Source organism: Cherax quadricarinatus, chromosome 19, assembly GCF_038502225.1.
Source record: "Cherax quadricarinatus isolate ZL_2023a chromosome 19, ASM3850222v1, whole genome shotgun sequence".
Classification (NCBI taxonomy): Eukaryota; Metazoa; Arthropoda; class Malacostraca; order Decapoda; family Parastacidae; genus Cherax; species Cherax quadricarinatus.
The window spans coordinates 49,920,758-49,945,220 of record NC_091310.1 but is presented as its reverse complement, the minus strand read 5'-3'; the positions used below and the strand labels follow the sequence as shown (position 1 = coordinate 49,945,220).

At 42.2% G+C, this 24,463-nt stretch overlaps 1 protein-coding gene across 1 annotated transcript in view; it reads right to left on the bottom strand.

The window, feature by feature from the left end:
• Positions 1-18,739: 18,739 nt before the first annotated feature.
• Paics (PAICS bifunctional enzyme) overlaps positions 18,740-24,463 on the bottom strand; it is a 28,030-nt gene continuing 22,306 nt past the window's right edge. Inside the window, exons 6-8 of the mRNA XM_053776285.2 lie at positions 22,337-22,480; positions 21,713-21,878; positions 18,740-19,287 (exon numbers count right to left, since the gene is read on the bottom strand). Coding sequence (XP_053632260.1) covers positions 19,109-19,287; positions 21,713-21,878; positions 22,337-22,480 — 489 coding nt within the window. The 3' untranslated portion in view covers positions 18,740-19,108. The remainder of the gene's footprint in view (positions 19,288-21,712; positions 21,879-22,336; positions 22,481-24,463) is intronic.

The window sequence follows — 24,463 nt, the reverse complement described above, 5'->3', positions numbered from 1 at the left end:
GAGTTGTTTTTAAGTGACTTTATAATCTCGGTGACTTCCGAGGGCTCAGTTGGTGCAAGATAGAAGGAATTTGGGAAATTCCCATCTAGGTAGTCCCCGGCATGGGCATTGGTATGTGGGATTTTATTGGCGAGATTAGATCCTATGGTTGAGAAGAAGTTGTTTATCTTGTTAGCTGTGTCAGTGGGATGTAGTGGTGTTTCATTAGGTTTAGTTAGGACAATATTCTTGTTTTTTTTCAGTTTGTGGGTCCCTAGAATCTGAGTGTTTTCCAGGTCTTTTTTATATCTCCTCTAGTGTCTGTGAATCTACTGGAGTAGTATAGTTGTTTGGCTTTCTTTATTAGAAAAGAAGTTGAAGGTTTGGTACACACACGCGGATGGAATAACGAATAAATATGAGGAGTGGCATGAAAGAATCAAGGAGAAGTCCCCAGATATCATAGCAGTCACAGAAATGAAACTCACTGAGACAATAACAGACACAATCTTCCCACCAGGATATCAGATCCTGAGGAAAGATAGAAGGAGCAGAGGCCCCTTGGAGCTAGTGATCACATGGTTCTGTGTTTTGAATACATAGTAGAATTACAAGTGGAGAGGGTAACAGGAGTTGGATGGGTAAAGCCAAATTATAAGAAGTGGGACTACACAGGTATGAGGAACTTCCTGCAGGAGGTTCAGTGGGACAGAGAATCGGTAGGAAAGTCAGTAAATGAAATGATTGAATACATAACAACAAAATGCAGGGAGGCAGAGGAAAGGTTTGTTCCCAAGCACAATAGAAATAATGGGAAGACCAAAGCGAGTCCTTGGTTTACCCGAAGGTGTAGGGAGGCAAAAACTCAGTGCAACAGAGAATGGAAAAGATACAGTATGCAAAGGACCCAGGAAAATAGAGAGACTAGTCAAAGAGCCAGAAACGAGTATGAACAGATAAGGAGGGACGCCCAGCGACAGTACGAAAACGACATAACATCGACAGCCAAGTCTGATCCAAAACTGCTGTATAGCCACATTAGGAGGAAGACAACAGTCAAAGACCAGGTGATCAGGCTAAGGAAAGAAGGTGGGGAACTCATCAGAAGTGATCAAGAGGTATGTGAGGAGCTCAACAAGGCATTTAAGGAAGTATTTACAGTGGAGACAGGAAGGCCTCTGGGTGGACAGAACAGAGGGGGACGCCAACAAGGAATATACCAACAACTGTTAGATGACATACACACAACTGAGGAGGAGGTGAAGAAGCTGCTAAGGGACCTTGATACCTCAAAGGCAATGGGACCAGACAACATCTCCCCATGGGTCCTTAGAGAGGGAGCAGAAATGCTATGTGTGCCACTAACCACAATCTTGAAAACTGGGCAACTACCTGAGGTGTGGAAGACGGCAAATGTAGTAGCCATATTTAAAAAATGAGACTGAAAAGAGGCACTAAACTATAGACCAGTGTCACTGACGTGCATCGTATGCAAAGTAATGGAGAAGATTATCAGGAGAGTGGTGGAGCACCTGAAACGGAACAAGAGTATAAAAGCCAACCAGCACGGTTTTATGGAAGGCAAATCCTGTGTCACAAACCTACTGGAGTTTTATGATAAAGTAACAGAAGTAAGACATGAGGGAGAGGGGTGGGTTGATTGCATCTTCTTGGACTGCAAGAAGGCCTTCGACATAGTTCCTCACAGGAGATTGGTGCAGAAGCTAGAGGACCAGGCGCATATAACAGGAAGGGTTCTGCAATGGATCAGAGAATACCTGACAGGGAGGCAACAACGAGTCATGGTACGTGATGAGGTATCACAATGGGTACCTGTGATGAGCGGGGTCCCACAGGGGTCGGTCCTAGGACCAGTGCTATTTCTGGTATATGTGAATGATGGAAGGGTTAAATTCAGAAGTGTCCCTGTTCGCAGATGATGTGAAGTTAATGAGGAGAATTAAATCAGATGAGGATCAGGCAGAACTCCTGGACAGGCTGGACACCTGGTCCAGCAACTGGCTTCTCGAATTTAACCCCGCCAAATGCAAAGTCATGAAGATCGGGGAAGGGCAAAGAAGACCGCAGACGGAGTATAGGCTAGGTGGCCAAAGACTGCAAACCTCGCTCAAGGAGAAAGATCTTGGGGTGAGTATAACACCGAGCACGTCTCCGGAAGCACACATCAACTAGATAACTGCTGCAGCATTTGGGCACCTGGCGAACCTGAAAATAGCGTTCCGATACCTTAGTAAGGGATCGTTCAAGACACTGTACACCGTGTACGTCAGGCCCATATTGGAGTATGCAGCACCTGTTTGGAACCCACACTTGATCAAGCACATCAAGAAATTAGAGAAAGTGCAAAGGTTTGCGACAAGGTTAGTTCCAGAGCTATGGGGAATGTCCTACGAAGAAAGGTTGAGAGAAATCGGCCTGACGACACTGGAGGACAGGAGGGGTAGGGAAGACATGATAACAACATACAAAATACTGTGTGGAATAGACAAGGTAGACAGAGACAGGATGTTCCAGAGAGGGGACACAGAAACAAGGGGTCACAATTAGAAGTTGAAGATCCAGATGAGTTAAAGGGATGTTAGGAAGTATTTCTTCAGTCGTAGAGTAGTCAGGAAGTAGAATAGCTTAGCAAGTGAGGTAGTGGAGGCAGGAACCATATATAGCTTTAAGATGAGGTATGATAAAGCTCATGGAGCAGGGAGAGAGAGGACCTAGTAGCACTCAGTGAAGAGGCTGGGCCAGGAGCTGAGTCTCGACTCCTGCAACCACAATTAGGTGTGTACACACACACACACACACACACATACACACACACACACACACACACACACACAGCGTTCCGATACCTTAATAAGGAATCGTTCAAGACACTGTACACTGTGTATGTTAGGCCCATACTGGAGTATGCAGCACCAGTCTGGAACCCACACCTGGTCAAGCACGTCAAGAAGTTAGAGAAAGTACAAAGGTTTGCAACAAGGCTAGTCCCAGAGCTCAAGGGAATGTCGTACGAGGAAAGGTTAAGGGAAATCGGACTGACGACACTGGAGGACAGAAGGGTCAGGGGAGACATGATAACGACATACAAGATACTGCGGGGAATAGACAAGGTGGACAGAGATAGGATGTTCCAGAGAGGGGACACATGGACAAGGGGTCACAACTGGAAGCTGAAGACTCAGACGAGTCACAGGGACGGTAGGAAGTATTTCTTCAGTCATAGAGTTGTCAGCAAGTGGAATAGCCTAGCAAGTGAAGTAGTGGAGGCAGGAACCATACATAGTTTTAAGAAGAGGTATGACAAAGCTCAGGAAGCAGAGAGAGAGGATCCAGTAGCGATCAGTGAAGAGGCGGGGCCAGGAGCTGAGTCTCGACCCCTGCAACCACAATTAGGTGAGTACAATTAGGTGAGTACACACAGAGGAGCTGAGTCTCGACCCCAGCAACCACAATTAGGCGAGTACACTTGCCGTGGTGTTCGTTTGTGTCAGAGTTGACGGGAATGTTTTCAAAATATTGAGCATGTGAATCCATGTTAGTGGTGAGTGAATGTTTGAGTCCATGTTAGTGGTAAGTGAATGGTTGAGTCCATGTTAGTGGTAAGTGAATGTTTGAGTCCATGTTAGTGGTGAGTGAATGTTTGAGTCCATGTTAGTGGTAAGTGAATGTTTGAGTCCATGTTAGTGGTAAGTGAATGTTTGAGTCCATGTTAGTGGTAAGTGAATGTTTGAGTCCATGTTAGTGGTAAGTGAATGGTTGAGTCCATGTTAGTGGTAAGTGAATGTTTGAGTCCATGTTAGTGGTAAGTGAATGTTTGAGTCCATGTTAGTGGTGAGTGAATGTTTGAGTCCATGTTAGTGGTAAGTGAATGTTTGAGTCCATGTTAGTGGTAAGTGAATGGTTGAGTCCATGTTAGTGGTAAGTGAATGTTTGAGTCCATGTTAGTGGTAAGTGAATGGTTGAGTCCATGTTATTGGTAAGTAAATGGTTGAGTCCATGTTAGTGGTAAGTGAATGTTTGAGTCCATGTTAGTGGTAAGTGAATGGTTGAGTCCATGTTAGTGGTGAGTCAATGACTGAGCCATGTCAGTACTATGTGAATGAACCATGTCAGTGGTGAGTCGATGACTGAGTCATGTCAGTACTCAGTGAATGACTGAGCCATGTCAATGACTGAGTCATGTCAAATTAACATTTTTTTTCTTGTGCCAATTCAGCATCCGGCACTAAGAATCCCTCTTGGCTCCCCACATATACATGTTCTAGGAGTAACGGTAATCTAAGGAGCATCTCCGGAAAATTAATAACTGAAGTTATCAGCTGCGTAGGCCTATCAGTCGTACGTACCTTAAGCAGGCCTAACAACCTCTGAAGTAAATTGATTCAGTCACTAGTTGGCGAAAGGTCTTCAAAATAAGGATACCTGGGTGTTGTTCGTGTCTAGTGGATTAAAATGCACTGAAGCCATAAGGGTCATGCAGCGGAGTGTTTCAGGAGTGCTTTCAGTAGTCTTTTCATAACAGACTGATCCGGATGTTACAAAACTTAAAATTGAATTAAAGGTAAATTATGTGATGTAATGGTTTAAAAAACCGACAAGTTGAAGAATGAGATGATACTTGTGCAACATTTGGGAATCTTTACTGAGGTGGCCTCTTCAGTCCAATACAGAGGAGAACGGTGAAAGATGAAGAGGAGAATGAGGTAATCATTCCTTCAGCCTGGAGTCGATATGTTCAGTCTGAACACATCGACTCCAGGCTGATTACCTCCAGGAACTGATTACCTCAAACTCCTGATCTAAACCATTCTTCTTTGTATTGGACTGATGAAGTCACTGTGTGGCGAAACGTTTCCTCAATAAAGATACCCAAGTGTTGCACGTGTCAAATTTATTACCTTGTCGGTTCACTGAACTATTTATCTAAATGAAATAGTTAGACCCTGCCATACGCCACTGGCTAACTTGAAAACAGATAACAACAAAATAAGTAATTACACACATATCATAGAGAAGGATTAACAACTAAATTATATTGCTGGAAAGTTAAGAAACAGGCCCAGGAACTGGAGCTCAATCCCAGTAATCCAAGGTGTCCCGTAGCTCGATTGGTAGAGCACTCAGCACACACACTGCTGTCCATGTTCACCTAGTAGTAAAATAGGTACCTGGGTGTTAGTCGACTGGTGTGGGTCGCATCCTGGGACAAAACTGACCAAACTTGCCCAAAATGCTCTGCATAACAAGGGGCTTTCTATAAAGTGGTATATCATTGATGTCAGCTAGACCTGTATACCTTGTACATGTACTTGTAGAAAAAAGATTATTGTTAATTATTAATACAAATATGCGCACAAATTTTGCAGTACAAGTGATATATATTGTGATGATATTAATTAAAAGCATCGAATAGAGGAAGAATTTGATGGTTGAATATAAACATTAACTTAGGAAAACCACATGTAGTCAATTATGGTTGCAGGGGTTGAGTTATAGCTCCTGGCCCCGCCTCTTCACTGGTCACTACTAGGTCGCTCCCTCACTGCTCCGTGAGCTTTATCATACATCTTCTTAAAGCTATGTATGGATCCAGCCTCCACTACCTCCCTTTCCAGACTATTCCACTTCCGGACAACTCTGTGACTGAAGAAATACTTCCTAACATCCCTGTGACTCATCTGAGCCTTCAACTTCCAATTATGACCCCTTGTTGGCGTGTCCCATCTCGGAAATATTCTGTCCCTGTCCCTGTCCACCCTATCGATTCCTCTCAGTATTTTATAGGTTGTTATCATGTCACCCCATCCCCCCGTCCCTCCTGTCCTCCAGTGTCGTCAGGTTGATTTCCCTTAACCTCTCCTCGTAGGACATGCCAATTAACTCCGGGACTATTCTCGTTGCAAACCCTTGCACTTTCTCTAATTTATTGACGTGTTTGGCCAGGTGTGGGTTCCAGACTGGTGCTGCATACTCCAATATGATGGGCCTGATGTACACGATGTACAGTCCTGAACGACTCCTTACAGAGATGTCGGAATACTATTCCTGACAACTCTATGTCTGAAGAAATATTTCCTAACATCCCTTTAGCTCATCTGAGTCTTCAACTTCCAGTTGTGACCCCTTGTTTCTGTGTCCCCCCTCTTGAACATCCTGTCACTGTCCACCTTATCTATTCCTCGCATTATTTTGTATGTCGTCATGTCTCCCTTAACCCTCCTGTCCTCCAGTGTCGTCAGGACGATTTCCCTTACATTTCTTCGTAGGACATTTCCCTTACCTCTGGAACTAGCCTTGTTGCAAACCTTTGCACTTTCTCTAATTTCTTGACATGCTTGACCAGGTGTGGGTTCCAAATTGGTGCTGCGTACTCCAGTATGAGCCTGTGTGTGTGTGTGTGTGTGTGTGTGTGTGTGTGTGTGTGTGTGTGTGTGTGTGTGTGTGTGTGTGTGTGTGTGTGTGTGTGTGTGTGTGTGTGTGTGTGTGTGTGTGTAATAAGTCACTCATGTCATGACGACATACTAGTATACATCGAGAACCGTATGTCCCTCTGTGTATATATATACGAAGGTGAAGGGAGGGTAGTAAACTAAGGTGAACGGAGGATAGTAAACTAAGGTGAAGGGAGGGTAGTAAACTAAGGTGAACGGAGGATAGTAAACTAAGGTGAAGGGAGTTTAGTAAACTAAGGTGAAGGGAGGGTAGTATACTAAGGTGAAGGGAGGGTAGTATACTAAGGTGAAGGGAGGGTAGTATACTAAGGTGAAGGGAGGGTAGTATACTAAGGTGAAGGGAGGGTAGTATACTAAGGTGAAGGAAGGGTAATATACTAAGATGAAGGGAAGGTAGTAAACTAAGGTGAAGGGAAGGTAGTAAACTAAGGTAAAGGGAGGGTAGTATACTAGGGTGAAGAGAAGGTAGTAAACTAAGGTGAAGGGAAGGATAAACTAAAAGAATGTAAGGGTAAACTAGTGAAATGTGAGGGGAGGGTAAACCAGAGTAAAGAAGTGGAGGTTAAGAAGGCAAACTACAATGAAAACTAAGCGAGGTAAACTCACGAATAACGCTGACCTTAAGTGTGTTGATTGTGAATTGTTCCAGCCACGGTAGTGTTTCAGCCACGGTAGTGTTCCAGTCACGGTAGTGTTCAGGTCACGGTAGTGTTCCAGTTACGGTAGTGTTCCGGTTACGGTAGTGTTCCGGTTACGATAGTGTTCCAGCCACGATAGTGTTCCAGTCACGTTAGTGTTCCAGTCACGGTAGTGTTCCAGTCACGTTAGTGTTCCAGCCACAGTAGCGTTCCAGTCACGGTAGTGTTCAGGTCAGAGTAGTGTTCCGGTTATGGTAGTGTTCCAGCCACGTTAGTGTTCCAGCCACGGTAGTGTTCCAGCCATGGTAGTGTTCCAGCCACGGTAGTGTTCCAGCCACGGTAGTGTTCCAGTCACGGTAGTGTTCCAGTCACGGTAGTGTTCCAGTTACGGTAGTGTTCCAACCACATTAAGTGTTCCAGCCACGTTAGTGTTCCAGCCACGGTAGTGTTCCAGCCACGGTAGTGTTCCAGCCACGGTAGTGTTTCAGCCACGGTAGAGTTCCAGGCATTGTAGTGTTCCAGTCACGGTAGTGTTTCCGCCACGGTAGTGTTCCAGTCACGGTAATGTTCCAGCCACGTTAGTGGTCCAGCCACGGTAGTGTTCCAGTCACGGTAGTGTTCCAGTCACGATAGTGTTTCCGCCACGGTAGTGTTCCAGTCACGGTAATGTTCCAGCCACGTTAGTGGTCCAGCCACGGTAGTGTTCCAGTCACGATAGTGTTCCAGCTACGGTAGTGTTCCAGCTACGGTATTGTTCCAGCCACGATACTGCTGCAGCCATGAGATTGTTTCAGCCACGATATTGTGATTAAGTTCCTAACAAGATGGAGATGAACTCATAAGAGGAACGTTATCTAAGAGATCTACATTGTTAGATGTCAGGCATAGATTACTGATGTGTTGATCCTGTAAGAGGGACCTTGATGACGGTGAAGATATTTGTTGGTCCTGTAAAAGGTACCTTGATACCAGTGAAGATATATGTTGATCCTGTACGAGGTACCTTCATGACAGTGAAGATATATGTTGATCCTGTAAGAGGGACCTTGATGACGGTGAAGATGTGTTGATCCTGTAAGAGGGACCTTGATGACGGTGAAGATACATGTTGATCCTGCAAGAGGTACCTTGATAACGGTGAAGATATATGTTGATCCTGTAGGGGGACCTTGATGACGGTGAAGATGTATGTTGATCCTGTAAGAGATACCTTGATGACGGTGAAGATGTGTTGATCCTGTAAGAGGGATCTTGATGACGGTGAAGATGTGTTGATCCTGTAAGAGGGACCTTGATGACGGTGAAGATACATGTTGATCCTGCAAGAGGTACCTTGATAACGGTGAAGATATATGTTGATCCTGTAGGGGGACCTTGATGACGGTGAAGATGTATGTTGATCCTGTAAGAGATACCTTGATGACGGTGAAGATGTGTTGATCCTGTAAGAGGGATCTTGATGACGGTGAAGATGTGTTGATCCTGTAAGAGGGACCTTGATGACGGTGAAGATGTGTGTTGATCCTGTAAGAGGTACTTTGATGACGGTGAAGATATGTTGATTCTGTAAGAGGGACCTTGATGACGGTGAAGATGTATGTTGATCCTGTAAGAGATACTTTGATGACGGTGAAGATGTGTTGATCCTGTAAGAGAGATCTTGATGAAGGTGAAGATGTGTTGATCCTGTAAGAGGCACCTTGATGACGGTGAAGATGTGTATTGATCCTGTAAGAGGGACTTTGATGACGGTGAAGATATAAGCTGATCCTGTAAGAGGGACCTTGATGACGGTGAAATGTTGATCCTGCAAGGGGGACCTTGATGACGGTGAAGATATGTGTTGATCCTGCAAGAGGGATTTTGATGACGGTGAAGATGTGTTGCTCCTGCAAGAGGGATCTTGATGACGGTGAAGATGTGTTGATCCTGTAAGAGGGACCTTGATGGCGGTGAAGATATATGTTGATCCTGTAAGAGGGACCTTGATGACGGTGAAGATGTGTTGATTCTGTAAGAGGGACCCTGATGACGGTGAAGATGTGTTGATTCTGTAAGAGGGACCTTGATGGCGGTGAAGATGTGTTGATCCTGTGAGAGGTACCTTGATGACGGTGAAGATGTGTTGATCCTGTAAGAGGGGCCTTGATGAAGGTGAAGATGTGTTGAGCCTGTAAGAGGCACCTTGATGACGGTGAAGATGTGTATTGATCCTGTAAGAGGGACTTTGATGACGGTGAGAGATACTGTAAGAGGCACCTTGATGACGGTGAAGATGTGTATTGATCCTGTAAGAGGGACTTTGATGACGGTAAGAGATACTTTGATGACGGTGAAGATGTGTTGATCCTGTAAGAGAGATCTTGATGAAGGTGAAGATGTGTTGATCCTGTAAGAGGCACCTTGATGACGGTGAAGATGTGTATTGATCCTGTAAGAGGGACTTTGATGACGGTGAAGATATAAGCTGATCCTGTAAGAGGGACCTTGATGACGGTGAAATGTTGATCCTGCAAGGGGGACCTTGATGACGGTGAAGATATGTGTTGATCCTGCAAGAGGGATTTTGATGACGGTGAAGATGTGTTGCTCCTGCAAGAGGGATCTTGATGACGGTGAAGATGTGTTGATCCTGTAAGAGGGACCTTGATGGCGGTGAAGATATGTTGATCCTGTAAGAGGGACCTTGATGACGGTGAAGATGTGTTGATTCTGTAAGAGGGACCCTGATGACGGTGAAGATGTGTTGATTCTGTAAGAGGGACCTTGATGGCGGTGAAGATGTGTTGATCCTGTGAGAGGTACCTTGATGACGGTGAAGATGTGTTGATCCTGTAAGAGGGGCCTTGATGACGGTGAAGATACATGTTGATCCTGTGAGATATACCTTGATGACGGTGAAGATGTGTTGATCCTGTAAGAGGGACCTTGATGACGGTGAAGATGCGTTGATCCTGTAAGAGGGACCTTGATGATGAAGATATGTTGATCCTGTAAGAGGGACCTTGATGACGGTGAAGATATATGTTGATCCTGTAAGAGGAACCTTGATGACGGTGAAGATGTTTATCCTGTAAGAGATACCTTGATGACGGTGAAGATGTGTTGATCCTGTAAGAGGGACCTTGATGACGGTGAAGATGTGTTGATCCTGTAAGGACTTTGATGACGGTGAAGATATAAGTTGATCCTGTAAGAGGGACCTTGATGACGGTGAAGATATATGTTGATCCTGTAAGAGGGACCTTGATGACAGTGAAGATGTGTTGATCCTATAAGAGGGACCTAAATGACGGTGAAGATGTGTTGATTCTGTAAGAGGGACCTTGATGACGGTGAAGATGTTGACCCTGTGAGAGGTACCTTGATGACGGTGAAGATGTGTTGATCCTGTAAGAGGGACCTTGATGAAGGTGAAGATGTGTTGATCCTGTAAGAGGGACCTTGATGAAGGTGAAGATATATGTTGATCCTGTAAGAGGGACCTTGATGACGGTGAAGATGTGTTGATCCTGTAAGAGGGACCCTGATGACGGTGAAGATGTGTTGATTCTGTAAGAGGGTCCTTGATGGCGGTGAAGATGTGATCCTGTGAGGTACCTTGATGACGGTGAAGATGTGTTGATCCTGTAAAAGGGGCCTTGATGACGGTGACGATACATGTTGATCCTGTGAGATATACCTTGATGACGGTGAAGATGTGTTGATCCTGTAAGAGGGACCTTGATGACGGTGAAGATGCGTTGATCCTGTAAGAGGGACCTTGATGATGGTGAAGATATGTTGATCCTGTAAGAGGGACCTTGATGACGGTGAAGATATATGTTGATCCTGTAAGAGGAACCTTGATGACGGTGAAGATGTATGTTTATCCTGTAAGAGATACCTTGATGACGGTGAGGATGTGTTGATCCTGTAAGAGGGACCTTGATGACGGTGAAGATGTGTTGATCCTGTAAGAAGGACTTTGATGACGGTGAAGATATATGTTGATCCTGTAAGAGACCTTGATGACGGTGAAGATATATGTTGATCCTGTAAGAGGGACCTTGATGACAGTGAAGATGTGTTGATCCTATAAGAGGGACCTTAATGACGGTGAAGATGTGTTGATTCTGTAAGAGGGACCTTGATGACGGTGAAGATGTTGACCCTGTGAGAGGTACCTTGATGACGGTGAAGATGTGTTGATCATGTAAGAGGGACCTTGATGACGGTGAAGATGTGTTGATCCTGTAAGAGGGACCTTGATGGTGAAGATGTGTTGATCCTGTAAGAGGTGCCTTAATTATGGTGAAGATATGTTGATCCTGTAAGAGGGATCTTGATGACGGTGAAGATGTGTTGATCCTGAAAGAGGGACCTTGATGACGGTGAAGATGTGTTGATTCTGTAAAAGGGACCTTGATGACGGTGAAGATGTGATCCTGCGGGAGGTACCTTGATGACGGTGAAGATGTGTTGATCCTGTAAGAGGGACCTTGATGACGGTGAAGATATGTTGATCCTGTAAGAGGGACCTTGATGACGGTAAAGATGTATGTTGATCCTGTAAGAGATACCTTGATGACGGTGAAGATGTGCTGATCCTGCAAGAGGGATCTTGATGACGGTGAAGATGTGTTGATCCTGTAAGAGGGACCTTGATGACGGTGAAGATGTGTTGGTCCTGTAAGAGGGACCTTGATGACGGTGAAGATGTGTTGATTCTGTAAGAGGGACCTTGATGACGGTGAAGATGTGTGTTGATCCTGTAAGAGGGACTTTGATGACGGTGAAGATATGTTGATCCTGTAAGAGGGACCTTGATGACGGTGAAGATATATGTTGATCCTGTAAGAGTGACCTTGATGACGGTGAAGATGTGTTGATCCTGTGAGAGATATCTTGATGGTGAAGATGTGTTGATCCTGTAAGAGGGACCTTCATGACGGTGAAGATATGTTGATCCTGTAAGAGGGACCTTGATGACGGTGAAGATGTTGATCCAGTAAGAGGGACCTTGATGACGGTGAAGATATGTTGATCCTGTAAGAGGGACTTGGATGACGGTGAAGATATATGTTGATCCTGTAAGTGACCTTGATGACGGTGAAGATGTGATCCTGTAAGAGGGACCTTGATATGTGTTGATCCTGTAAGAGGTAACTTGATGACGGTGAAGATATGTTGATCCTGTAAGAGGGACCTTGATGACGGTGAAGATATATGTTGATCCAGTAAGAGGGACCTTGATGACGGTGAAGATATATGTTGATCCTGTAAGAGGGACTTGGATGACGGTGAAGATATATGTTGATCCTGTAAGAGGGACCTTGATGACGGTGAAGATGTGTTGATCCTGTGAGAGGTACCTTGATGACGGTGAAGATGTGTTGATCCAGTAAGAGGGATCTTGATGACGGTGAAGATGTGTTGATCCTGTAAGAGGGACCTTGATGATGATGTGTTGATCCTGTAAGAGGGACCTTGATGACGGTGAAGATATGTTGATCCAGTAAGAGGGACCTTGATGACGGTGAAGATATGTTGACCCTGTAAGAGGGATCTTGATGACGGTGAAGATATATGTTGATCCTGTAAGAGGGACCTTGATGACGGTGAAGATGTTGATCCTGTAAGAGGGACCTTGATGGCGGTGAAGATGTGTTGATCCTGTAAGAGGGACCTTGATGACGGTGAAGATGTGTTGATTCTGCAAGAGGGATCTTGATGACGGTGAAGATGTGTTGATTCTGTAAAAGGGACCTTGATGACGGTGAAGATGTGATCCTGAGAGGTACCTTGATGACGGTGAAGATGTGTTGATCCTGCAAGAGGGACCTTGATGACGGTGAAGATATGCGTTGATCCTGTGATATACCTTGATGACGGTGAAGATGTGTTGATCCTGTAAGAGGGACCTTGATGACGGTGAAGTTGCGTTGATCCTGTAAGAGGGACCTTGATGATGTGTTGATTCTGTAAGAGGGACCTTGATGACGGTGAAGATACATGTTAATCCTGTAAGAGGGACCTTGATGACGGTGAAGATGTGTTGATCCTGTAAGAGGGATCTTGATGACGGTGAAGATATATGTTGATCCTGTAAGAGGGACCTTGATGACGGTGAAGATATGTTGATCCTGTAAGAGGGACCTTGATGACGGTGAAGATGCGCTGATTCTATAAGATGTACCTTGATGACGGTGAAGATGTGTCGATCCTGTAAGAGGTACCTTGATGACGGTGAGGGGCTCTTGATCCAAGACTGTAGCTCACCTTCCCTGGATGAACCTTGACTGGAGTCTACCCTTCTGGTTGACTCCTTCATCTCCCCAGGTGATGCTACTTTATCACCTCTGACAGCTTTATCGTTAACCATGAATGTAATAATAATATTGGTTGTGCTGAAGACTTGGGCGTGTGTGTGTGTGTGTGTGTGTCTCCTCTCACTCCCTGCTCCATGAGCTTTATCATACCTCGTCTTAAAACTATGTATGGTTTCTGCCTCCACTACGTCACTTACCAGGCTATTCCACTTCCTGACAACTATGACTAAAGAAATACTTCCAAACATCCCTTCTACTCATAGTCTTCAACTTTCACCTGTGACACCTTGTTTCTCTGTTCCATCTCTGGAACATCCTGTCTTTGTCCACCTTGTCAATTCCTCACAGTATTTTATATGTCGTTATCGTGTCTCCCCTGGCCCTCCTGTCCTCCAGTGTTGTCAGACCGATTGTGTGTGCATGTATACGCCCTATGGAAGGGTTTATTTTTTTTTTTTGCCGTGTTTTGGCGGAAGGTGTATGAAGTGTTGTGCGCGTAGAAACTAATTTGTGTCTATTGGGTTGATATTTAGCTTGGCACCGTGTATGAATATTCATATGCACATACATGACCACTGGTGTGTGTTCATGTTGTACATCAACTATGATCACACAACGTGTGCGCAGACACGTGTGTGTGGCGGGTAAAATGGGCGTCCATACAAGTTTAGTTAACAGGTGACCAATGCACCAACCTTTATAGTGTAATGATGGTAGTGGCGTCGTGAAGGAACGTGTGCGTCGTCATCCACCCCACAACATGTCAAGGAGCAACTGGCTGGAGTACCGGGGCGGGGCAGACTATATAGCACACGTGAGCTCCAAGAAAAACCTTGCGACAAACACACTTGAAGCACTGAGAGAGTTTCACCTCCCGGCTGGCCTAGGTGATCAGTGAGAAGGCAGGCTCCCACGTCCCAACACCTTCTGACTTGGATATATACCCTATTACTCCTTTCAAGTATAAGGCTAATATTTAATTTTATTACTCTCCATTATCAGGTTATGCATTTATTTGTTATTTTTTCTAATCAGTTTTTGAGAAGAAATTAGTAAGGAAGTTTTTTGGAATCATCAGCAAGAATTCGGACACCGGCTTCATCCGATTACTGTGGCGTCGGCTATCACAATCGTCATCGACTCGCTCTTAAGCTCGCCTGTCAACATCGTCGCATTTCTTATTTAATCGATCACTTTTTTACTTTTTATTTAAACCTTACAATACAACAACGTGTCTATCTGCCACGACATATGTAGAATTCTCCTCTGAATCTATCACTTTTATGCAATTTCACAGACATCTGACAAAAGTATAAATTTAATACAGTCGATGTGCTAGAAACCGGTATATTCTGTAATAAATGAAAGGAGTACATAGGTGAGGTCTAGGGGCGAGAGACCATCTCTTGACAGCTTACATCTCAAGTTGCACGCCAACATTCTAATTTTTTACATAAGAGATTTTTAACTATTGCAGTTCCACACACAGAAAAAGTTAGGATTGTTATTACATGCATGAAGCACTAAACTATTAAAGGTTATATAGCGCTTAGGGTATGGAAGGTATTTAAGTTTGATCCAAGGTAAAGTTAGCTCTTAATTCCTTAAACCAGGACCAAACAGTCCCCTAGAAGGCTGTGTTAGGTAATGACTATTAAACATTTTGGCGTGGACGTATGTACTGCCTGTGAGTGGCTTCAAGCCTCGATGTATATAAGTACATGGTCAGTACCACAGGAAGAGTTTCATCAGCAAAATTGCGCAGCTTCTGTTCTACGTGATATTTTGTGAAGTTAAAAGCAAGAACTATGTTTTGCATATACACTCGTCACGACAGATGGTGTTTAAGTTTGCTCCATCATACAAGATGAGTTTACAATCAAAACCAAGTGCTAAACCCACAAGGCCCCTCAAGGAAGGTTCCTTGATGTTGGTGAGAGGCTCTTGATTTAAGGAATTGGATCTGCTCCAGTTCCCCGAATTAAGCCTGAATGCCTTCCACATCCCCCCAGGCGCTGTATAATCCTCCGGGTTTAGCGCTTCCCCTTGATTATAATAATAATAATAATAAACCCACAAGGGTCATACTGGGATGAGTTTACAAAAAAAAAAAAAAATACTGAAATTGACAGTTTGAACTGGGAGACTAGTAGGATGGTGGTACATCAGTGTTTGACTTTAGTAAGTTCTCCCACGTTAATTTTCACGTAACTATGTAAAACAAATTAAAAAAAAAATAAACGTGTATTGAGCCTAGAGGGCTTATTATTACTGTAATTACACGCAAGGGGAATGCTGGGAGAACTAGAAATGGTATAAACCTTGGTAATAAATACCGGCAAGTTGGTTTAGATTATTATAATCAAGGGGGAAGCGCTAAACTCACAGGATTATACAGCGCCTGTGGGGGGGGATGGAAGGTATTCAGGGTTAATTCAGGGAACTGGAGCACAGATCCAGTTCCCTAGATCAAGAGCCCCTCACCAGCATCAAGGAACCTTCCTCGAGGGGAGTTGGTTTAGAAAGACACGTAAGTAATGTTTGAGGATCTCACTTTCAAGGATCACAACAGTGCCACGATCGCACGTGCAAAGAAAATGATAGGATGGATACTGAGAACGTTCAAAACGAGAGATGCCAAGCCAATGATGATCCTTTTCAAATCACTTGTTCTCTCTAGGCTGGAATACTGCTGTACATTAACATCTCCATTCAAATCAGGTGAAATCGCAGATCTAGAGAGTGTACAGAGATCCTTTACTGCACGTATAAGTTCTGTCAAGCACCTTAACTACTGGGAATGCTTGGAAGCACTTGACTTGTACTCGTTGGAACGCAGGAGGGAGAGATGTATCATAATCTACACTTGGAAAATCTTGGAAGAAATGGTCCCAAATCTGCACACAGAAATCACTCCCTACGAAAGTAAAAGACTGGGCAGGCGATGCAAAATGCCCCCAATAAAAAGTAGGGGCGCCATTGGTACACTAAGGGAAAACACCATAAGTGTCCAGGGCCCAAGACTGTTCAACAGCCTCCCATCAAGCATTAGGGGAATTGCCAATAAACCCCTGGCTGCCTTCAAGAGAGAGCTGGACAGATACCTAGTCAGTGCCGGATCAGCCGGGCTGTGGCTCGTACGTTGGACTGTGTGCGGCCAGCAGTAACAGCCTAGTTGATCAGGCCCTGATCCATTGGGAGGCCTGGTCATGGACCAGGCCGCGGGGGCGTTGATCCCCGGAATAACCTCCAGGTAGGTAAGCACACACTATAATCTATTTATTAGAAAACGAGAAGTGATCAAGGTCCCAGGACAGAAACGTATTCTAATAAATATGTCATAGTGTTTGCTTAAGTGTCTTTCTAAATCAGAATTGGAAATAATAGGATTCGATCCAAGGCAGGGAAGAACAAGTCTAAATTCTAGGATCAAGAGCATCTTACCAATATCAAGAACCATCCTTTAGGAAATTATTATAATAATGGGGAGCGCTAAACCTGTAGGATTATACAATGCATGTGAGGGGAAGGGGATGGAAGGTATTCGGGCTTAATTCGGGAAACTGGGGTACAGATCCAATTCCCTATATCAAGAGCCCCCTCACCAGCATCAAGGAACCCCCCTACAGGGGTCATTTAGGAAAAAAAAAATCACTTAATAGCCTAAAAAGGGTGTTTCTCTTGATTCTTCTTGCTGACTTTGTCAACAGTGATACAACATGAAGATATGTGCAAACACATGCAAACACCCAGCAATTTCAGTGTTATTATTTCACCTTGGTATTTTTTTTCAGCCTACAGTGTAACATTCATATAGGCCTATGGTTGCAATCTACTGTCCTACTTAATATCTTTTAATATTTGTGATTTCTCCCTCCAGCTGGCCACACTAGCTGGAGATTCGTCTGTAAAAACTTGCATTTGTGGTCACAGTGGTGCCTATGCTAACCCCGTCCGTGATATGTTTGTTTGCAATCATGTCATTACGATTTCGTGAGTCATGTTGATGGCTTCGAGGGGACTTGAGCTAGAGTTTGTCACTGCCACGCTAGCTGGAGATTCATCTGTAAAAACCTGCATTTGTGGTCACAGTGGTGCCTGTGCTAACCTTCCTATGGTGTATAAATACACCTAGTTGGATGAATCTTACTGTGGCTAGCTGGCCCAGTGGCTAACGTGACGGTCTGGAGTTTTGAGACTCTCTGATCGCGGGTTCTAACCTCGTCCGTGGTATGGTTTATGATCTAACATAAATACTTTGTTTCCATTCCAATGATATACCCTGAATTAAGCAGTATTTTTTTTTAATGTCAATATTTTGAATGCCTCCTTTTCTTCAATTTCAGCCATTTTAAAGTTTTTGCAGAATAATTGTCATGAAATTATCAAAAATGCATTCTTTTATGTCAAGAAGTCTGTTTGGCAAGAGAGATTTAGGCAAAACTTGTTCATTATTTTAACTTAAGCCATATTTTAAGCTTATGTGGTATGATCAATGCAGAAGTCAACTAAAAAAAAAATTAGGAAAACTTAACAAGAATATAATGAAGGGTTGTGTCATATTCAGTGATACAAAAGCATCACAGTAGACGTGTGAAGCCTAGACTGAAGTTCTGTATATATACAAACTTTATCCACATCAGTGCCCCCTTGAAGCTCCCGCAATCATGAAGTGCTCTTGATCCAAGGAAGTGGAGCTACCTGTATTTTTTAATTAGTAATTATTAAATCTGATTTTATTGAAAGGGTTGAAGCCATGGTAATAAAACAGGCAGCACAGTCAGCAGTGTGGCACAAGACAGAGGCACCTACAAACAGGTGGATGCTTCCTGAGGTGCACATTCCTAGCCTCGGTCTACAGGAGAACTGTCACTTAGAAACAATTCCTGTGGAAAGATCACTACTATACTTAAGGGGAAACACTAAACCCATAGGAGTCCTACAGCATCTGGGGAATGGAATACCTGTGTTAAAGTTGAGTGACCAGCCTTTACATGTCAATAATAATATTTATCCATCTAGTTTTCATAGGAAATAAAAAATCCATGTATAAATTCGAACTCTTTAATTTTAAGTATATCATGGCATTGTAATTGCACTGACTTCGCATAGAAAAGAAAAGCAAGACTTACAGTGATCGTCAAGTAGCAAATATTTCATGACAACTATAAATCAAGATACAATATGTAATATGTAATATATGTAATATGATATTAGCAGTTTGGAGGGATATGTTGTGTATCTTTATACGTATATGCTTCCAAACTGTTGTGTTCTAAGCACCTCTGCAAAAAACAGTGATTATGTGTGAGTGTGGTGAAAGTGTTGAATGATGATGAAATATTTTCTTTTTGGGGATTTTCTTTCTTTTTTGGGTCACCCTGCCTCGGTGGGAGACGGCCGACTTGTTGAAAAAAAAAAATGTAATATGGGTAGAAATAAAGTTTTTTTATACAAAGTAATTTCATGCTTAAAATTAGGCAGTATAATAATCAATATTTTATCTAAGCTGGAAACTTAACATTTAAAAAAAAATGTGTAAACACACAAGATACATTACTCAGTCAATTTTCTGTCGATAAATATGAATGTCATTTGTATTCTTGCATTCATATCAAACCCTCTATCCAATTATACAACTGTATTAATATTTAATTAGTAATAAAAATTATTATAACTTTAGGCTCCTGTATGTATTATGATTATTTTATGTTGAAATATTCAGCACAGACTGAGCCAAATCCCAGTCAGCCTTCTTGAGCAAGATCCAGAGGTTGAGCTGCTTGGCCCGGATTTTGGACCAAATGACATGGTCACTAAGTGCCAGAATGGAGGCGGCACTCTGAGCTGCTGCTTCTGGGTACATGACTGTGCCACATCCCATACCTGCCAATTTTGGTTAAGAAACTAAGCATGGTATGTATTCTACAATATGTATTATTAATAATTAAATTTTATTGATGGTGAAGTGCTAAATCTGATAAAGATAAGATAAAGATTTATTCCTTTGTAAAGATTATAGTGTGTAATTACAATTTTGGTTTGCTAAGTACGAAGAAAGCCACTATCATGCTAGGGAATTTTGGGCAGATTAATCCTAGTACATAGCAACTACTTAAAACTAGACATAATAATAGTGGTTAACTTTATTACACCTAGGTAGTAGGTTGGTAGACAGCAACCGCCCAGGGAGGTACTACCGTCCTGCCAAGTGAGTGTAAAACGAAAGCCTGTAATTGTTTTACATGATGGTAGGATTGCTGGTGTCCTTTTTTTTCAGGTACTGTCTCATGACACATGCAAGATTTCAGGTACGTCTTGCTACTTCTACTCACACTTAGGTCACACTACACATACATGTACAAGCACATATATACACACCCCTTGTGGGTGGAACAAAATTCTTCCTCTGTAAGCCATGCGTGTTGTAAGAGGCGAATAAAATGCCGGGAGCAAGGGGCTAGTAACCCCTTCTCCTGTATATATTACTAAATGTAAAAGGAGAAACTTTCGTTTTTCCTTTTGGGCCACCCCGCCTCGGTGGGATACAGCCAGTGTGTTGACAGAAAGAAAGAACTTTATTACAATACTCTTTAATCTTAATACAGTGCCTGAGAAAAGAAGGTTATCAAGTTGGATTCAAGGAGAGGGAGGCTAGCTCTTAATTCCATAGATCAAGAGACTTTTACTGAGATTAAGAAACCCTCTTGAAGGGTCTGAGCTTTATCCTTGTACAGTGGACCCCCGCATACCGTCGGCATCACATAACGTTCAATCCGCATACCGCTCGCTTTTATCGCAAAAATTTTGCCTCGCATACCGCTCAAAAACCCGCTCACCGCTCTTCGTCCGAGACGCGTCCGATATGCGCCCTTAGCCAGCCTCACATGTGCCGCCGGTGGCATTGTTTACCAGCCAGCCTCCGCGGTAACATCCAAGCATACAATCGGAACATTTCGTATTATTACAGTGTTTTTGGTGATTTTATCTGCAAAATAAGTGACCATGGGCCCCAAGAAAACTTCTAGTGCCAACCCTACAGCAATAAGGGTGAGAATTACTATAGAGATGAAGAAAAAGATCATTGATAAGTATGAAAGTGGAGTGCGTGTCTCCGAGCTGGCCAGGTTGTATAATAAACCCCAATCAACCATCGCTACTATTGGTGGTACAGCTGCTGCTGCTGCTGCTGTACCACCGTCAGCTGCTGCTGCACTGTCAGCTGCTGCTGCTGCTGCTGCTGCTGCTGTAGCACTGTCAGCTGCTGCTGCTGTTGTACCACCGTCAGCTGCTGCTGCTGCTGCTGTACCACCGTCAGCTGCTGCTGCACTGTCAGCTGCTGCTGCTGTAGCACTGTCAGCTGCTGCTGCTGTTGTACCACCGTCAGCTGCTGCTGCTGCTGTAGTACCGTCTGCTGCTGCTGTAGTACCGTCTGCTGCTGCTGTAGCATTGTCTGCTGCTGCTGTAGCACTGTCAGCTGCTGCTGCTGCTGCTGTAGCACTGTCAGCTGCTGCTGCTGCTGTAGCACCGTTGTTGGTGTGGCTTATTGAGAATACCAAGAAACAATTAACCCCAGAGGATTTGCCACCCAGGATAACCCAAAAAAGTTAGTGTCATCGAAGACTGTCTAACTTATTTCCATTGGGGTCCTTAATCTTGTCTCCCAGGATGCAACCCACACCAGTCGACTAACACCCAGGTGAACAGGGAAAAATGCCTGGAACTAGTGCTCATATTGGTGAATTTAAAGCCAGCAAAGGTTGGTTTGAGAGATTTAAGAATCGTAGTGGCATACACAGTGTGATAAGGCCTGCTCTGGAAGAAAATGCCAAACAGGACCTACAGTACTCAGGAGGAAAAGGCACTCCCAGGACACAGTGTCTCATCAGTCATTGCTGCATCTTCAATAAAGGTAAGTGTCATTTATTCTTCATTTAGTAGAGTAGTACATGCACAATATATATTGTGCATGTACTGCTCTACTATTGTGCATGTATCCTTCTCTTTGTGTGTAGGAAAATGTATATTTCATGTGGTAAAAATTTTTTTTTCATACTTTTGGGTGTCTTGCACGGATTAATTTGATTTCCATTATTTCTTATGGGGAAAATTCATTCGCATACCAATCATTTCGCATAACAATGAGCCCTCTTGCACGGATTAAAGTCGCTATGCGGGGGTCCACTGTATTTACAGCTTCTATTTAGCAATTTTATATGGTTAATTAACAACTGTTTTAGAAGACCCTAATTATTTTTGCCTGATTATATTCAAAATACCAGCATCCACTAGTAAAAAAAACTATTCTCACCTGAGGGAAGATTTAGTGAAGACCAAATATCTCTTGCAGCATCCTCAGGCTTCAGTGGTGGGCAGTTTATGACTGGGTAGCATGTGTTGGCACATGTAACAGGACCCAAACCATTGCTCCTACCAGCCACAGCTATAAACACCACTGGGATACCAAGCCCTTCATACTGCATTAACAAAAGAAAATTACTGATGAGATGCTAATTATAAAAACTTTGTCTTTACACATTTCTGTACATCATAAAAATGAGCATGTTTAATAGCTCTTATTGCCTCTTTATTCAGGGGAATTTAATTCTTTCACTAGGAAAAAACTTATTCTGTTAAATTCTTTTAATACCATAAACACAGACCAAGGAAATTTTCCTATCTATGATTTCACCACATTTAGTCTTCCCCCACATTTTAAACATTATTTGTTCCAGATACCTAAAACATTTAAAATATGTGCAGTACAATGATATTTTGGCTATCATAAATTAAAGTTACCACCTGCTTGCACTAGGAAACTTAGGAAACTGTAAAAAGAGTGAACTCCCCACATCTGTATTTCTTCCCCACATCACCAAGTCAATAACAATAAAAGTACCATAAATAGGTTTTGAAATATTTGTTATTAACATACATGTGCAATGATAGCAAGTGTCTCCTGAGTGCCTTTATGAGCAGATGTAACCCGCAGCTCACAGGGAACACCCAACCTCTTACAGTGTGCATGGATTTTCTCACAGTGTTCAGCATCAGAGGGGGATCCCATCAATACTGTCACCTGAAACCAAAGAACATCTTACAGTATATTCTTTAACTACATTAAATCTTGTCAAGATTAATGTACACACATGTACTAGTTATATATTTTTAAGGCTAAAGTTACTTTTGAAGCCACAATCCTTATCAAAACAAAAATCATGAGTTACTATCTGAATTCCATACTTACTTTTTTCCTCTAAGTCTGTGCATAATTTACTTTTAAATCTATAGTTACAGTACTAGCTCTTAATGAGCTTTTACGTCCCAAGCATCTATCTCTCATCTCTATTTCTGTTATGTGTACATATGTTATTCACAATTTCCTTTGCTTCAAGGTGCTTCATACCAATATACAATTAGGAAGAATGCCATATTAACCCTTAAATGGTCCAAACGTATATATACGTTTTTTCAACAGCTGAAAGTATGTAAAAAAATGTAGATCTTCTTTTTTGTTTTACATTTGAAAATGTGTAAAAAAACTTTTATCTACATTTTTTTTTTTTATATTTGAAAATATGTAAAAAAAAGTAGATCTACTTTTGTAGCACTACGAATTTGAACGTCGATCTCTTTGGACCGTTTAAGGGTTAACAGCTTCAATTTAGATTTTGGATATAGCAATAACTTTCCAGTAAACTCTGCACTGGTAGAAATTCAGACCCAAGATAAGAGATTTCAATGAGACTAAAGAGTGGGCAAACCTATCAGTGTAATTTTAAGATAAATAAACCCTTGACATAAAGGATTTTTTTTTAAGACAGTAGTATATTATAAATCTCTATCAGTTTTAAATGGTCCTGAAAACAGAAAGAGTAATGACTGACCTAAAACAAACTTACCTTCCAGCAATCATTATAGTATTTCAAATAATTTACAGTACCTGGACATGGTAGTGTAACAGATGATCTTTGGGAAAAATACTATATAAAATACTATATAAAACTTAATATTTTCCTGAGGAAAATATTAAGGGAAGAAAAAGACAGTGAAGCATTATGTGGACAGCAAGAATTTTTGGTGCTGGAATCCAGTGTTAAGTCAGCATTGACGACAAAAGTAACTTGCTAAAAACATACCATGCACTCACTGCAACTTAGAAATCGATCAATGTTAAATCTCACAAATGCACAAGAGGACTTTGGCTACCTTAAAGGTGTTATTAACCAAATGACCATGAAAGAGGGAAGAAGGCATAGGATTCAATTTCTTCCACTGCAGCGGAAGAAACTGAATCCTATGCCTTCGCTTTATTCCAGAAACAATCTAGAGGGCGCACAGGGTAGAATGGTCATAGACGTGATATAAAACATACATGAGTGACAAAATTAACTCTCTATATTAGTGCGGATGACAAGAAAGAGATGATTGCTGATGTTATGAATGAAAAGAACTTGGATGTCCTGGCCCTAAGCAAAACTAAGCTGAAGGGGGTAGGGGAGTTTCGGTGGGGAGAAATAAATGGGATTAAGTCAGGAGTATCTGACTTAATCCCCTAAGGAAGGAGCAACAATAATGTTGAAGGATCAGTTATGGAAGGAGAAGAGAGAATAAAAATGTATAAATTCAAGGATTATGTGGATTAAAATAAAGATTGGATGCAAAAAGTGGGTCATAATTAGCGTGTATGTACCTGGAGAAAAGAGTGTAGAGGAAAGAGAGATTTCGTGAGATGTTAAGTGAATGTATAGGAACCTGCAAAATAGCTTTAAAAATGTTAAGACATATGAGAGGGAATGGGTGTGTGTGTGTGTGTGTGTGTGTGTGTGTGTGTGTGTGTGTGTGTGTGTGTGTGTGTATATATATATATATATATATATATATATATATATATATATATATATATATATATATATATATATATATATATATATATATATATATATATATATATATATATATATATATATATATATATATATATATATATATATATATATATATATATATATATATATATATATATATATATATATATATATATATATATATATATATATAT